At 29.5% G+C, this 14,413-nt stretch overlaps 1 protein-coding gene across 1 annotated transcript in view; it reads left to right on the forward strand.

Annotated features, from left to right (window-relative positions):
• The window catches only part of LOC124419400, a 245,153-nt gene that overhangs the window by 205,748 nt on the left and 24,992 nt on the right, over positions 1–14,413 (forward strand). The window contains exon 5 of the mRNA XM_046948633.1: positions 2,291–2,485. Within this exon, the coding sequence (XP_046804589.1) occupies positions 2,291–2,485 (195 nt within the window). The remainder of the gene's footprint in view (positions 1–2,290; positions 2,486–14,413) is intronic.

A 14,413-nucleotide genomic window follows, 5' to 3' on the forward strand; every position in this document is an offset into this window, starting at 1 on the left:
TATTGTTCTATAAAACTAATTTTTGTTGACATTATAAAACATTTAACGTAATTGTGAGCCAAAAGGCCCGATTCGGGGGGTACGGTTGTATGGGAGCTAGGAGAAATAATGGACCGATTTCAACGACTTTCAATAGCGTTCGTCCTTGAACCAAAACAAGAGTATGTGCCAAATTTCATCAAATTATCTTGAAAATTGCGACTTGTAGAGTGCGCACAAGGTTTACATGGACACACAGACAGACAGACGGACATAGCTAAATCGACTCAGAAAGTGATTATGAGCCGATTGGTATACTTTAAGGTGGGTCTAGGACCAATATTTTTGGATGTTACAAACTTTAGCACAAACGCACTATAGTGGTATAGGTGGGTAAAATTATAACCATTTTAAGGAGACATCAAAAAATTGCACAAAATTAAACTTAGCACATATTAACGCCTATTACCAAAATAAAAAATAGTTTTCTTTTGACTAATCCTCACTTGATATATTCAAAAATTTAAGAACTTATCCATTAGTATCTAATATCGTATTACATCGTTTTGATAATACATTTGTATACTTAACCCCTTATTCACAAACAAAATTTTCATTTTAAAAACGGTTTATAAAAATGATTTTGTATGGAAATTTTGTTTTATAAAGCTTTTATAAAATAAAAATGTTTTTTTTTTTTGTGAAAAAGGGGGTTATTAAAAAAAATAATTTTCTTTAATTCTTTAAAATTACCATTTCAAAGACTTAAAAAAAACAAGTGCTATATTAGGCTGTGCCGAATCTTATATATCCTTCATCATAGTGTATTTAAACCGTATTAGGTTACATCTACGTCACTATTGGGCATGTTGTGCGCTCGTTTTCATAAAAATAGAAAAAAAAATATTTTATTCACTGATTATATTATTTTTCAATGTTCAGATACTTAGTTTCCTGGACGTAAATCCTATCAGAAATAAAATCACTTCCAGGATACTTGGATCTAACTTCGACGAATGCCTGACAGTGGCAGAAAAAGAGCTCCAGAAATCACTGTTCTCTCCACATGCTCTAAATTCGTCTGAATCCGCACGGACATTTTTTACCATCATACTAACTTCAGACTTGCTTATTTTGAGGAGATTTCTCGTCTTATTCTCATCAGAGTCACCACATAGGATCTTTGTAGATCTGTTTCTTTTTTCCAAGAAGCATTATGGTATTCTCTCACCTATATTTTTAAGTCAGCTTATGTTGCGTCGTATGGTTTTGTGTTTGTCAGGATAACTACTTCGAGCTCCCTTCCCTTTAAAGCTGTTACATTCGCGCTTTGCCGATTACTCCCAAGTGGCACGTTATCCATATGATGTAAATCTTACCTCTGGGAGAGTATTTAGTTAAAGCCTTCTTACAATACAATATTTTACTTCTATCACCTGATATCGCCCTAATGGAATAATTCAATTAACACATTCCGTTATTGCTTGGACTTCTGCCTGGAAGCCTTCTGTCTGTGTCTTCAATATAGAACCCCAGGCCCACTTTATCCTCCAACTTAGAGCCATCCGTGTAACAACGGATTCCTGCTGGTATTTGCTTTAGTTTTCCGCTTGTCCAAGGCAGTCTATTCGAAGTTTCAATCAGTGTCTTTATGCCTATAGTTCTCCTACATATCGCCCATTTATTATTGCAGTAGACTTTATTAAAATTACCAGTTCTTGCTAATGAGGCTATGAGTACCGTCTTTGCCAGTTTTGACAGCCCTTTCAATCAGCGCCTTTGGAAAGGGCAGCTACACTTTTTTTTGGCGAGTTAGTGGTAACTTCCTCGCTTTTAAGATTTGACTCTCAACGTTGGCTACTGATGCTATGGTCTTTGGTTTTTCAGTGTGCTTTTCGAGGCTTGTTGTAACAGCCCTACCAATCTTTTTTGTTATTTTGTTATTTTAAAATAAATTTCCATATTGTTTTAATAAACTGGAACTGGATATATGCTTTATTTTGCGCAAAAAAGATAAACTTTAAAGATAAACCCTTCTAACATAACGTTGACCACAAGCTATAAACAAATATACCTGATCAGATCTCTAACAAGAATAACGTTTTTTTTTTTTGGAATTGATAGAAAGTATACACTTTTTTACATAACACGAATGTTACGAAATCTGTTAATATAGAAATTTGAGAGATATAACCGGTATGTTGTCTATAGTATATTATATATTATAGAGGGTTAACTTAGATTTTTTATAAACTATTATTATATAACTATATTTGTACAATATATATAAAAAATGTTCACTATTTTCCAGATCGATTACATTAGACGTAAGCAACAAATTTCTACAATTGAATCAAGCTGCAGTCCCACCAGAAATCTTTTAACAAACACACCTCCACCTCAACAATACGCATCAGGTATGACTCTTCATTCATCACATAACATGGGATATTGCACTCTACGAAGTGGATTACAAACATCTTCAGTTGTGGGATCACTTTCAATGGTATGCATTTATCATAATATTTTTCAATTTTACAATAACTTTTTATTTAAACGTACAAAAAACGTAATAACCAAAATAAACAATAAATAAGATTAAATAAATTTGTAATACCTAAGAGGTTAGTTCAATTTTAATTAAATTTCCCACCCAGAAATTATTCCCGTTTAAAATTATTCAAATAAAAATTTATATTTTTTTAGTTCGAGTAAAGTTAATAAAAAAATAAACATCGTACATTGGGATTTTCTTCAAGTAAGCTTGGCATAAAGTGAATAAATAGAAATTATTTTTTTAATAAAAATTTAATATGTCTGGAAAGCTAAAACTTTTTTTCTATATAACCCCATCATTAGCCCTTTCAAACTCAGCTATGTATATTAATGCTGAAATCTGTCTTTTTTAGTGCATATAACAACGAAAAATTTATTGTGTTAACATCTAAACCAGCGAAAAGCAATAAGATCTCATTTGAAATTTATTGTACCCATTATTTTTCTCACAATTTATCGTCATTTTCATGATTCTCATTGTGAATACAGTACTTTTCGCTTATAGTCACTTTACAAATATATTCAATTTTTTAGTTTTAAAAGTCGCGTTAAATCAATTTCATAACAAAAAATTATTTTCGTATTTTTGCTTCTTTAGAAAAAGAAAACGAACTCGAACCAGGAGTTAGGTACTGCTGTCAAAGAGTCAGTCTACTTGTTATACTTTGTTTTAAACGTATTTTCTGAAGAGGACCTTATATGCGTCAATTATTTTGCTCACACATAGTTATTTGGAAAAGCAAAAACAAAATCGTTAGGAATAATACGAAATGATTTCAATTCCAATCGAAATGTGTGACAGACCTGTATAATCCATTTTTGATATAAGCACACTTCACATATATGCACATTTTCATGATTACAAAAAAACAAATTATGTAAAAATAATTCAGGATATAGTCACAATCGGAAAAATATTCCAAAACGTTTTTTCAACTGAATTTTTTTCCAAAAAAATACCTTTCGAATTTTTTTAAAACAAAATATTTCTGTTCAATTTTTTAACCAAAGTATAACAAGTAGTCCGACTCTCACATAAAGGAAATTACTCTCTCACTTCTACTAGTGCCGTGTGAATTCGACTCTCTTGTGAGAAATTAAAACTTGTCAACACACTCAAATGTTTAACTTACTTTTTTCGCCACTTTTAAGGATCGTACGTGAAATTGCAGAAAAAAATTTTTTTGTTAATTTATTGACATTTAATTTTTGGTATTGAAAATTCCAACAAATTTAAAATTGTAATTTTTATAAAATTAATGCACCAATACAAATACATTTTTGTTACCAACACATATTTAGAGTTAGTTACTTTTTCACTAACACATGCTTAGAGTTAGGTACTGCTGTCAAAGAGTCGGTCTACTTGTTATACCCCTACAAACATTTTCTATTGCGGAAGTTACCCGTGTGAAACTTCCAAACGTGCTAAAAGCTCGCCAGCGATGTTGCGGAAGTATAAGAATTCTTGTCACCAGTCGGGAAGAACTGATGCCGAGCTGGGGAACGTCTAAGAGTAACTTGGAAGATACTTCTGGAAGACCCGCAGAAGATACTCTAGATGACTCTTGGAAGTAAGGTATTGCCAAAGACTCTTCTAGATGTGACTAGGAAGTCACTTCTTGAAGTGACTACCTAGTATCCTCTAGAAGTGTTCCAATCTTATCTTCTAGAAGATGAGTATTCTCTTCTTCTAGAAGAAGAGTATTCTCTTCTTCTTGAAGATGAGTATTCTCTTCTTCTAGAAGATGAGTATTCTCGTCTTCTAGAAGATGAGTTTTCTCTTCTTCTACTTGTATACTCACCAAAATAAAATCTATAAAAATAAATCTAAATAAAATGAAATTTTATAGTTTTTATTGAATTAATTGAAATTAAAATAGTAGAAAATATAATTGATTAAACAATCTAATCTAAAAAACAATCTAATCTAAAAAAGTAATATATGTACATTAGACCGACTCATAAAAAATGGTGATTGAGTTACCCCACCATAATATTCGCTGTTATGTAATATGATGTTACCCAAAATATTTTCGGTTAATTATTGTCCATTCGTCAGCTGGACAGTTTTAAAGAAAATATCGTATGAGAACACGATTCTTCATGTTAAATTCAATATTTTATCCAGCTTCAAAAAATCTTTGTTATGTTTTATAATGGTTCCCAAAATATTTCTAGTTTATCGATGGCCGTTCGTGAGCTGAACCGGTTAAAAAAGTCCCTTTTTAGTTATTTTGTTTTAAATTATACAGCATTTCTTAAACAATATATAAGCCAAGTCTAGTGGTGCGCAAAATTTGCAAAATTTATTTGATTCTCAAGAAAAATATTAATAAATTGAAAACTCAAAGAAAACTTAAAATAAAATTATATCTAAAGTATATAATTTACAAAACATATTAATTATACATAGTATCCACAATATTTCCTCTCCGAAAAATATCAATATCCAATAAATTAAAAGTAACATGTTTAGATTTATGTGTTGAGTTAGTAGTGTCATTTAAGTTGTTTTCTATGATAGCAGGTTTCAGACGATCTATAGGTACAGATATGATTTCTCCATCATTTTCAATTTTAAAACATTTCTTATTCTTTTCTATTACTTTGTATGGACCCTCATATGGTTTTTGCAACGATCTTTTGTTTATAATACGCAGAAAAACGTATTTACAACTGTGCAAATCTTTAGGAATATAAAAACCTGATTCTGAATCTGTGTGATGAGTAATATTTGATCTAACACTTTTAAAATGTTCTTTTAAATTAAACAAGGTATCAGAAGCATCGAATTGGTTTTCATGGAGTTGCTTTTAAATCTTCCTTAAAAATAGAACGTAATCCCATTAAAGCTATTGGAAGTTCATCATACCATTTTGAAGAGTCATTTTTCGCCATTAATGTAGCCTTAATTTGTCTATGAAACCGTTCGATAATACCATTAGCTTGAGGATGATATGCAGAAGTTGTAATGTTCTGACTACCTAAAAATTTTGACAATTCCGAAAACATATGTGATGTAAATTGACTTCCTTGATCTGTAGTTATTTTCAATGGTACGCCGAATCTCGGTTTTTGTATTTATATCTTTTAACGGGTAAGCTTCAGGCCAGCGCGTATGGCGATCTATTAAAGTAAGTAAATATCTATAACCGTTAGATGGAGGCAGTGGACCTACAATATCTAAATGTATATGTTCAAAACGTCCTTTTGGTATCGGTATTGTGACAACAGGAGATTTCGTATGTTTGTGAATTTTTGATCGCTGGCAATCTATACATCCTTTTGATCATTCATTTATTTGTTTACTCATACCAGGCCAAAAGTATTTTCGCGTTATAAACCGTTTAGTTGAGCGAGTGCCTGGGTGTGAAATACCATGCAATTTTGTAAATACAAGTTTCCTCATGTTTAAAGGTACATATGGTCTAGTATTATTGTGTGACAATTCACACCAAATTCCTGCATTAATGAGTGGTACATATATTAGTTTCCAATTACAAGAGTTATTTTTATCTTTTATAAGTCTTGTTATTTCTGAATCGTTTTCTTGTTCCTGAAGTAATTTGTTTAAATTTAACTCACTTTCCGCTAATACATCAACATCGAAAGGTCTAGAAAGGCTATCAGCTACTACGTTCGACTCGCCTCGGATATATCGAATATCTGTGGTAAATTGGGAAATGTATTCTAAATGTCTAGTTTGCCTTGGACTTCTTTCAGTCTTTGAATTCATAGCAAAACTTAAAGGTTTATGATCCGTATAAAATACAAAATTTCGACCTTCTAATAAGTATCTAAAGTGTTTAATATTTAAATATATAGCGAGTAATTCGCGATCAAATGTACTATACTTTGTTTCTGCTGTCGTAAGTTTTCTTGAAAAAAATGCCAAAGGTTTAACTTTACCATTAAAAACTTGTTGTAAAACACCACCCACAGCAATATTTGAAGCGTAAACAGTTAATGTTAAATTTGCAAATTTATTGTAATGGTTTAGTAGAACACGAGACGCAAAACTATTTTTAATCTCATCAAAAGTATCGATAGCACTGTCATTCCATACTAAATCTTTATGTCTTTTCTTAATGGCATCGTTCATTAATTCATGTAATATCGCGGTTTTATGCGCTAAATTGGGTATATAACGGTGGTAATAATTTACCATACCAACAAATTTCTGCATCTGTTTAACCGATAGTGGACGCTCAAACTGTCTTATAGCTGTAACTTTTTCTTCTGATGGTTGAATACCCTTCTGGGATATATTGTGACTCAAAAAATTTATATATATTTAAACCGTATTCCTCTAACCGTTGAAATACCGTTCTCAAATGTTCGTAATGCTCCTCTTCGGTTTCGCTAGCAATTAGAACGTCATCGATATAAGTGAAAACAAAATCTAATTCACTAAATACTTCATTTATAAAGCGTTGGAATGTTTGGGCTAAATTTCTTAAACCGAATGGCATTCGTAAGAATTCGAACATTCCAAATGGTGTGGTTATTGCAGATTTATAAATGTCTTCCTTTGCCATTGGAATTTGATGGTAAGCCCTGATTAAATCTAATTTTGAAAAATTTTTTTATTTCGCATATTCATATTTAAGTCGTGAATGTGTGGTAACGGATAGCGGTCCGGTACTGTCACAGCATTAAGTCTTCTAAAATCGCCACAAGGTCGCCAGTCATTGGGATCTTTCTTTGGGACAAGATGAAGTGCTGAAGAAACAGAAGAGCTTGATGGTCTACAAATTCCTGCTTTGACTAAAAATTCATATTCTGTTTTAGCGACTTTATATTTTAGGGGATCTAATCTTCGAGGCTTAGTAAATGGAAGGACACCTTCAGTATTCAATCAATGAACCGTTGAATGTTTTACCAGTTTAGTATAATCTGGTTCCGCATTTAATGAAGGAAACTCTTTTAATAATTGAATGTATTTATTATCAACGGCAAATAATTTAGGCAATGATATATTACATTTGGAAGATATTGCATTAACTTTTAAATTCGTAAGAGAAACTAATAACCTCTTGTGCCTTACATCAATTAAAAGACCATATTTACTAAGGAAATCTGCACCAATTATTGGTTTCGAAATGTTAGCAATGAGAAAAATAAATGGAAATTCTCGTCGTAAGCCTAAATCAACAGTAAGAAGTTTTTTTCCATATGTAGAAATATTAGATCCGTTTGCCGCTGTTAAAACTATATCGGATAAATTGTTACTGTTTTTGAATTTATTTGAAGGTAAAACTGAAACTTCTGCTCCACTATCTATTAGGAAATTTAATTGATTTATGTTGTCAAAAATAAAATGGCGACGGGACGTAAAGTTTAAATCACCATTGTTTGTCGCCTCAACAATGGGAGATATTAGTTTGAAGAATTTTGTTTATAAGAACAGGGTTGTTCACAACGGATAGCTTTATCTCCAAAGCGGTAGTGATATCTGCATAACCAATCTCTACTACTAGCTCGTACTCTTGAACGAGAATTTCTCCTATACCTATTTCGATAAGATGAACGTGGTTGCCTATCATTGAACTCCTGTTTAAGGGAGTTAATTTCAACGCATAATTTTGTCATATTTTCGCACAAGGTTTTCGTCAAATTTTCGACAACTTATTCAATGTTTGTTGGGTTATGTTCTTTAATATTGGCAACTTCGCCATTAAACATAACTTCCCATATCTTATCTGCTAATTGTATCATTTCATTAATGTCGTTATGGTTAGATCCCGTTAAAGCTACATTAAGACTCTTTGGGAGTTTCCTCAACCATAACTTCTTCAAAATATCTGGACTAAAACTAGTTCCAGCTAATAAAGACAATGAGCGATAAAACTCGGATGGTTTTCTGTTACCCATTTCACTATCTGACAAAATTTTCTCTAACCGGGAAGTTTAACTTAATGAATGATAAAGATTATTAGGTGGTGGATTTTGAATTATATCTAGAACAGTTATTATTACTTCTTGCGGAAGTGCTGTAATAATGTGTTCATATTTTGTTCTGTCTAAAGATATGTCTTTGGTCGTATTAGAGTTAGCGTCATCGTTTGAAACTTGTTGTATACTACTACTATTTTGAGTTTGGGAAGTATTGCGGGATGGTGACCGAATTGGTAACATTTTTCGGAAGAAGAGTTAACAATAATAGTTATATAAACAAAACAAATAACAAACAAACAAAAAAAATTTTAACAAAATGAACAAATAAACGTTTTTATTTTTATATATACCAATCAGATGAGTTTATTTTCAGATAAATTCTTCTCTTATCCTCCCTCAATAGATAATTATCAACAGTACAAGTTTTTTGTAAATTAATTTTCTTGAATAGTTTATTGATAGTTTGTACGCAATTAAAAATTCATGAAATATTAGCCAATGTTGTTTAACTTGCCAAATAATAGTTTTCTGTGGCTTGAATATATTTTTGTTCTTGATAATTAATAATCTTGCATATTATTAGTTTGAAATATTGAATCTTGAATATTAGATCTTGAATATTGGAATTGGTAAAAATTTTTCGTTTAGCATATAATGCGATGTGATCAAGTCTTTAGGAAATCCATGAGGGCTCTTCCTCTGCAACAATATATTACAATTTCCTTTGTGCCTCTTCGAGCAGTTTCATCAGCTCCGCAAGGTATATGTTGCCACGACCTTGCTTTAGAACCAGGATCGGTAGACATATACTACTACATTTTGCACTTGTATAAGTGAAAGAGCGAAAAAACAAGAAATGAGAAATCATTATGCTCCAATCTCCACAAAAATGCATGTATGGAAAACTGATATTTAGAAATAATATTAATGTAACACAAAACTAATATTTTTTAGTTTAAAAGTAGCAAATATTTTTTGCCCTGTTTTGCACATATTTATTTTAAATATTAAAATATATGTATATAAAAACACAAATTTGAGCTTTTTAACTATATTTGCAATTAAATATATACATATTAAAGGTAAAAATTAAACAAAATTACATTAAATTTTGGTTAATTATTATAAATTGCAAATTACGTTGAAAGAGAAAACATTGTAAAAAGTTAATAATTCTAAAAACTATTAAATGTGTAGTGTGGATACTAAAATAGCACAACAATAATTAGTGTTATCCATCCCTTCAATAATATACTTCCGTTCATTTTCATTGCAAAAGCAAGAAACGAGCGACAACACAACCATCTTCTATGTCAGCTCAAATGAGACTGAATTGAGTTATATATATATATATATATATATATTATATATATATATATATATATATATATATATATATAATATATATTATATATATAATATATATATATATATATATATATATATATATATATATATATATATATATATATATAATATATATATATATATATATATAATATATATATTATATATATATATATATATATATAAAATTTTCTAAAACAAATTGCTTTGTTTTCTCTGTATTTCATATTTTTACAACAAATATGGTATTTACATATTTAGATAGGTTCTATGAAATACAATTTTACATAGTTTTATTTAATTTTTAAAACCACAATTGTGCGGAAGTTATTTTGGGTTTGTGCTGCTAATTGCAACGTCCAAAATATTGGTGCTTAAAGTGTCGATTCAGTATTAATTTCTGAGTCTGTCTATCTGCACAAAGTATACAGAGGTGTCACTTGACATTTGTAAAAGTCTAATATCAGTTTTGTTTGATTTTGAATTGAAAACGTTTTGTGCGAAAGTCTATAAAAAAGCTGGGTACATATATGATTTTGTTGATTAGTGTAAACATGAAAAAGTCTTTAAATGCTTATACCTCCTAAACGAATTAAGAGAGAGTCGTAAATTAATATGAAAACATTTTTAATTAAACATATTAGACTTTTTTAAAGATAATGGAAATGGAAGCCGTTAAGAGTTGTTAACATATTCCTAAAATAGTATTTTAATATGACAACTTACTTTTTAATTTTATTTATATAATCCTTCCTTATACTTTTTGGTATATATTTACTTAATACACTTCGCCAATTAAGAAAACCTTCTTAAATGTTTATTAACAGTTGATTTTTAACAAAACACTGTCATATTATTTTTTATTACTTAACTATGAACATTAAACTCATTTAAGTTTTACGATGAATAATTAAAACTGAACATGACTGAACAAAACACAAAACATCACTGAACTTAGCAAAATTTCTGCATTATTTATTTATTTTTTTCACGCTAAAAAATGGAGTATTTATATTTTTTTGTTTTTGTACTCTTCTTACTATCATCCGGAAGTAACCTAAAAGTATACTTCCAGACGGCGAAAACTAAAAAAAAATGTATTTTGTTTTTGTAAAATGTGTGCTCTCGTCTGACAATTGTACAGAAGTGACTACAATCCACACTTCCAGATGAATAAAATACAACATTAATGTGAACACTCTTCAAACTGTCTTCCAGAAGTGACATAAACATACAAATCAAGAAGATACAAATTAGGAAACAATGTTCGTTTCAAAATTCAAATTTTAGTTTTTTGATACTTTGTTAAACAAATTTCAATATTTTTGGGAGAACTCATAGGTATTTATGGACAACAGATTAGGGAATAAAACAATAAAAAAAAGTAGGTCAATACCTCTTATAGTTTGCCTGTACCTGCAATTTGAATTCTTCGGATTTCGAGAAAAACACATTTTTATGTAATATTTTGCAAAATTAGCCTTTTTTAAAGAGGAAATCGATGTTAATTAAAACTGAACATGACTGAACAAAACACAAAACATCACTGAACTTAGCAAAATTTCTGCATTATTTATTTATTTTTTTTCACGCTAAAAAATGGAGTATTTATATGTTTTTGTTCTCTCAAACATTTAAAAGAGAAAACTATTGCGCATCACCCCAGACGCCACGTCAGAAACACTTCTGGACGATTGTCAGACGAGAACGCACATTTTACAAAAACAAAATACATTGATTTCGAATTTTCGTCTTCTAGAAATAAACTTTTAAGTTACTTCCGGATGATAGTTAGAAGAGTGCATCCATTTTGCTTAAACAAAAAACCATGTCTGTTGATTTTTTTTTTATCTGGAAGTATACGTTTTAGTGACTTCTGTATGAAAGTTGGGTGAGAACACACATTTTACAATAACAAAATACATTGTTTCCTAATTTGTATCTTCTTGATTTGTATGTTTATGTCACTTCTGGAGGACAGTTTGAAGAGTGTTCACATTAATGTTGTATTTTATTCATCTGGAAGTGTGGATTGTAGTCACTTCTGTACAATTGTCAGACGAGAGCACACATTTTACAAAAACAAAATACATTGATTTCTAGTTTTCTCCATCTGGAAGTATACTTTTAGGTTACTTCCGGATGATAGTAAGAAGACTACACAAACAAAAAAATATAAATAATCCATTTTTTAGCGTGAAAAAAAATAAATAATGCAGAAATTTTGCTAAGTTTAGTGATGTTTTGTGTTTTGTTCAGTCATGTTCAGTTTTAATTATTCATCGTAAAACTTAAATGAGTTATTGAATTTAATGTTCATAGAAAAATAGTGTAATTAAAATATTGTGAATCTTAAGTAATAAAAAACAATATGACAGTGTTGTATTAAAAATCAACTGTTAATAAACATTTAAGAAGGTTTTCTTAATTGGCGAAGTGTATTAAATATATACCAAAAAGTATAAGGAAGGATTATATAAATAAAATTAAAAAGTTAGTTGTCATATTAAAATACTATTTTAGGAATATGTTAACAACTCTTAACGGCTTCCATTTCCATTATTTTTAACAAGTTAGAGTGCTATATTCGGCTGTGCCGAATCTTAAATAGCCTCCACCAGCTACTTCTATGTTATTACTATTCTAATTGATGAAATAATTGTAGAAATAATTTTTCTCATGTCTTTAATAGAAAAAATACCAAAAGTTAAATCTATTACAATTCCAAAATTTATTGAACATTATTAATTTAGTAATTTGCATGTATGTATGTGTGTGAAAGATTTAGAGATTTTCAAAATACAAATACATATATAATTTTGTTCTACATGAAATTTTGTTCAACACAAATTGATAATGCTCTTTAAATAGGGTTAAAGCGCTTTTAAGGGCTGGACCTAGTATAGGAGAAATAGAAGTATACAAAACTAATATTTTTGCCAAATTATGTATCAATAGCTTAAATTGGTAATATGTAATGTGCGTTTAAGGGATTTTCGTAAAAGGACTTTGCATGTGATACCAATATTCTTAATATTTAGCATGCCGTTCCCAAGATATTGAACCTAAGTATTAGAAGAGAGCAAACAAAAATCAGTATTGCAATATTAGTGTCAAAAGCAATATCCCGTTTAGGGTCGTTAAGGTGTTTCTATCGTTAGTGACTGTAAATAATTTAAAAAATAATCCATGACTTAGTAATTTCAGATCTTATAGACGGTTTAATTCCAAGTTATTGAAAAAATGTTCATGAAAGGTAATGTTTTTATTGATTCAGAACAATAAATAAATTTATTAATTTTTAATTATTTTATTTTTTAGAAAGCAGTAGCTAATATTGTACCCCCTATTAAAATACATCTAACCGAATTAAAATATAAAAAAGGGATCTGGTCTTATGTCATTTCATCACGTGGTTCCATTAAAAATGTCGATTATTTGCAGAAAATGTAAAAAATGGATCTGACCGTTTAAAATTTGGTGGTAAATGTATTGGACATGAGAGAATCCTAATTTTAATTGCTTCCTAAAGTATAACTGGTAATTTCAATTATAAGATTATTTTAGTTTATTTCGTTGAAGGATTAATGCGTTCCATAATATAACTCTTACAATTTGATGGATTAATCATAAAATTGATGAAGAACTACAAAAAGAGTCCAACGTTTTACAATTTTTGGAAGTATACCAGTCAGCAGTTGGAATATTAATACAGATTCCCTGAAAATTATCTTATTATAAGGTAATAATTCTAAATTTTTGATACATATGTACATTAGACCGACTCACTCTGTAAGCAAAAACGTGTTTTTGTTACCCTCCCCAAAATTTGCTTTGTTTTTATGATGATTCCCAAAATAATTTAAGTGACCGCTGGACCAAATTAAAAAAAGGTATTTTGGAATTATTTTTTTTTTAAATTTTTTTGTTTTGAAACAAAATATCCAATACGGGGTATCGTTTAAAAGGTATTTTAAAGTCGCGTCCAATGATGTATTAATCATAAATAACCGTTTGCTTATAATTGTCATATTCCAAAATATTTAAAATTGTTAGGTTTTTACTAAGAAAAATTAAATATATATGCACAATTTTGCAAATTTTGCGCACCACTAGACTTGGCTTATATATTGTTTAAGAAATGCTGTATAATTTAAAACAAAATAACTAAAAAGGGACTTTTTTGTAACCGTTCAGCTCACGAACGGCCATCGATAGACTAGAAATATTTTGGGAACCATTATAAAACATAACAAAGATTTTTTGAAGCTGGATAAAATATTGAATTTAACATGAAGAATCGTGTCCCATACGATATTTTCTTGAAAACTGTCCAGCTCACGAATGGACTTAAAACGAAAATATTTTGGGTAACATCATATTACATAAGAGCGAATATTATGAGGGGGGTAACTCAAGCACCATTTTTTGTGAGTCGGTCTAATGTACATATATTACTTTTTTTTGTTAAATCAATTATTTTTTCTACTATTTTAATTTTAATTACTTCAATAAAAACTATAAAATTTCATTTATTTAGATTTATTTTTATAGATTTTATTTTGGTGAGTATACAAATAGAAGAAGAGAAAACTCATCTTCTAGAAGAAGAGAATACTCATCTTCAAGA

The sequence above is a fragment of the Lucilia cuprina genome, chromosome 4 (genome assembly GCF_022045245.1).
Source record: "Lucilia cuprina isolate Lc7/37 chromosome 4, ASM2204524v1, whole genome shotgun sequence".
Classification (NCBI taxonomy): domain Eukaryota; kingdom Metazoa; phylum Arthropoda; class Insecta; order Diptera; family Calliphoridae; genus Lucilia; species Lucilia cuprina.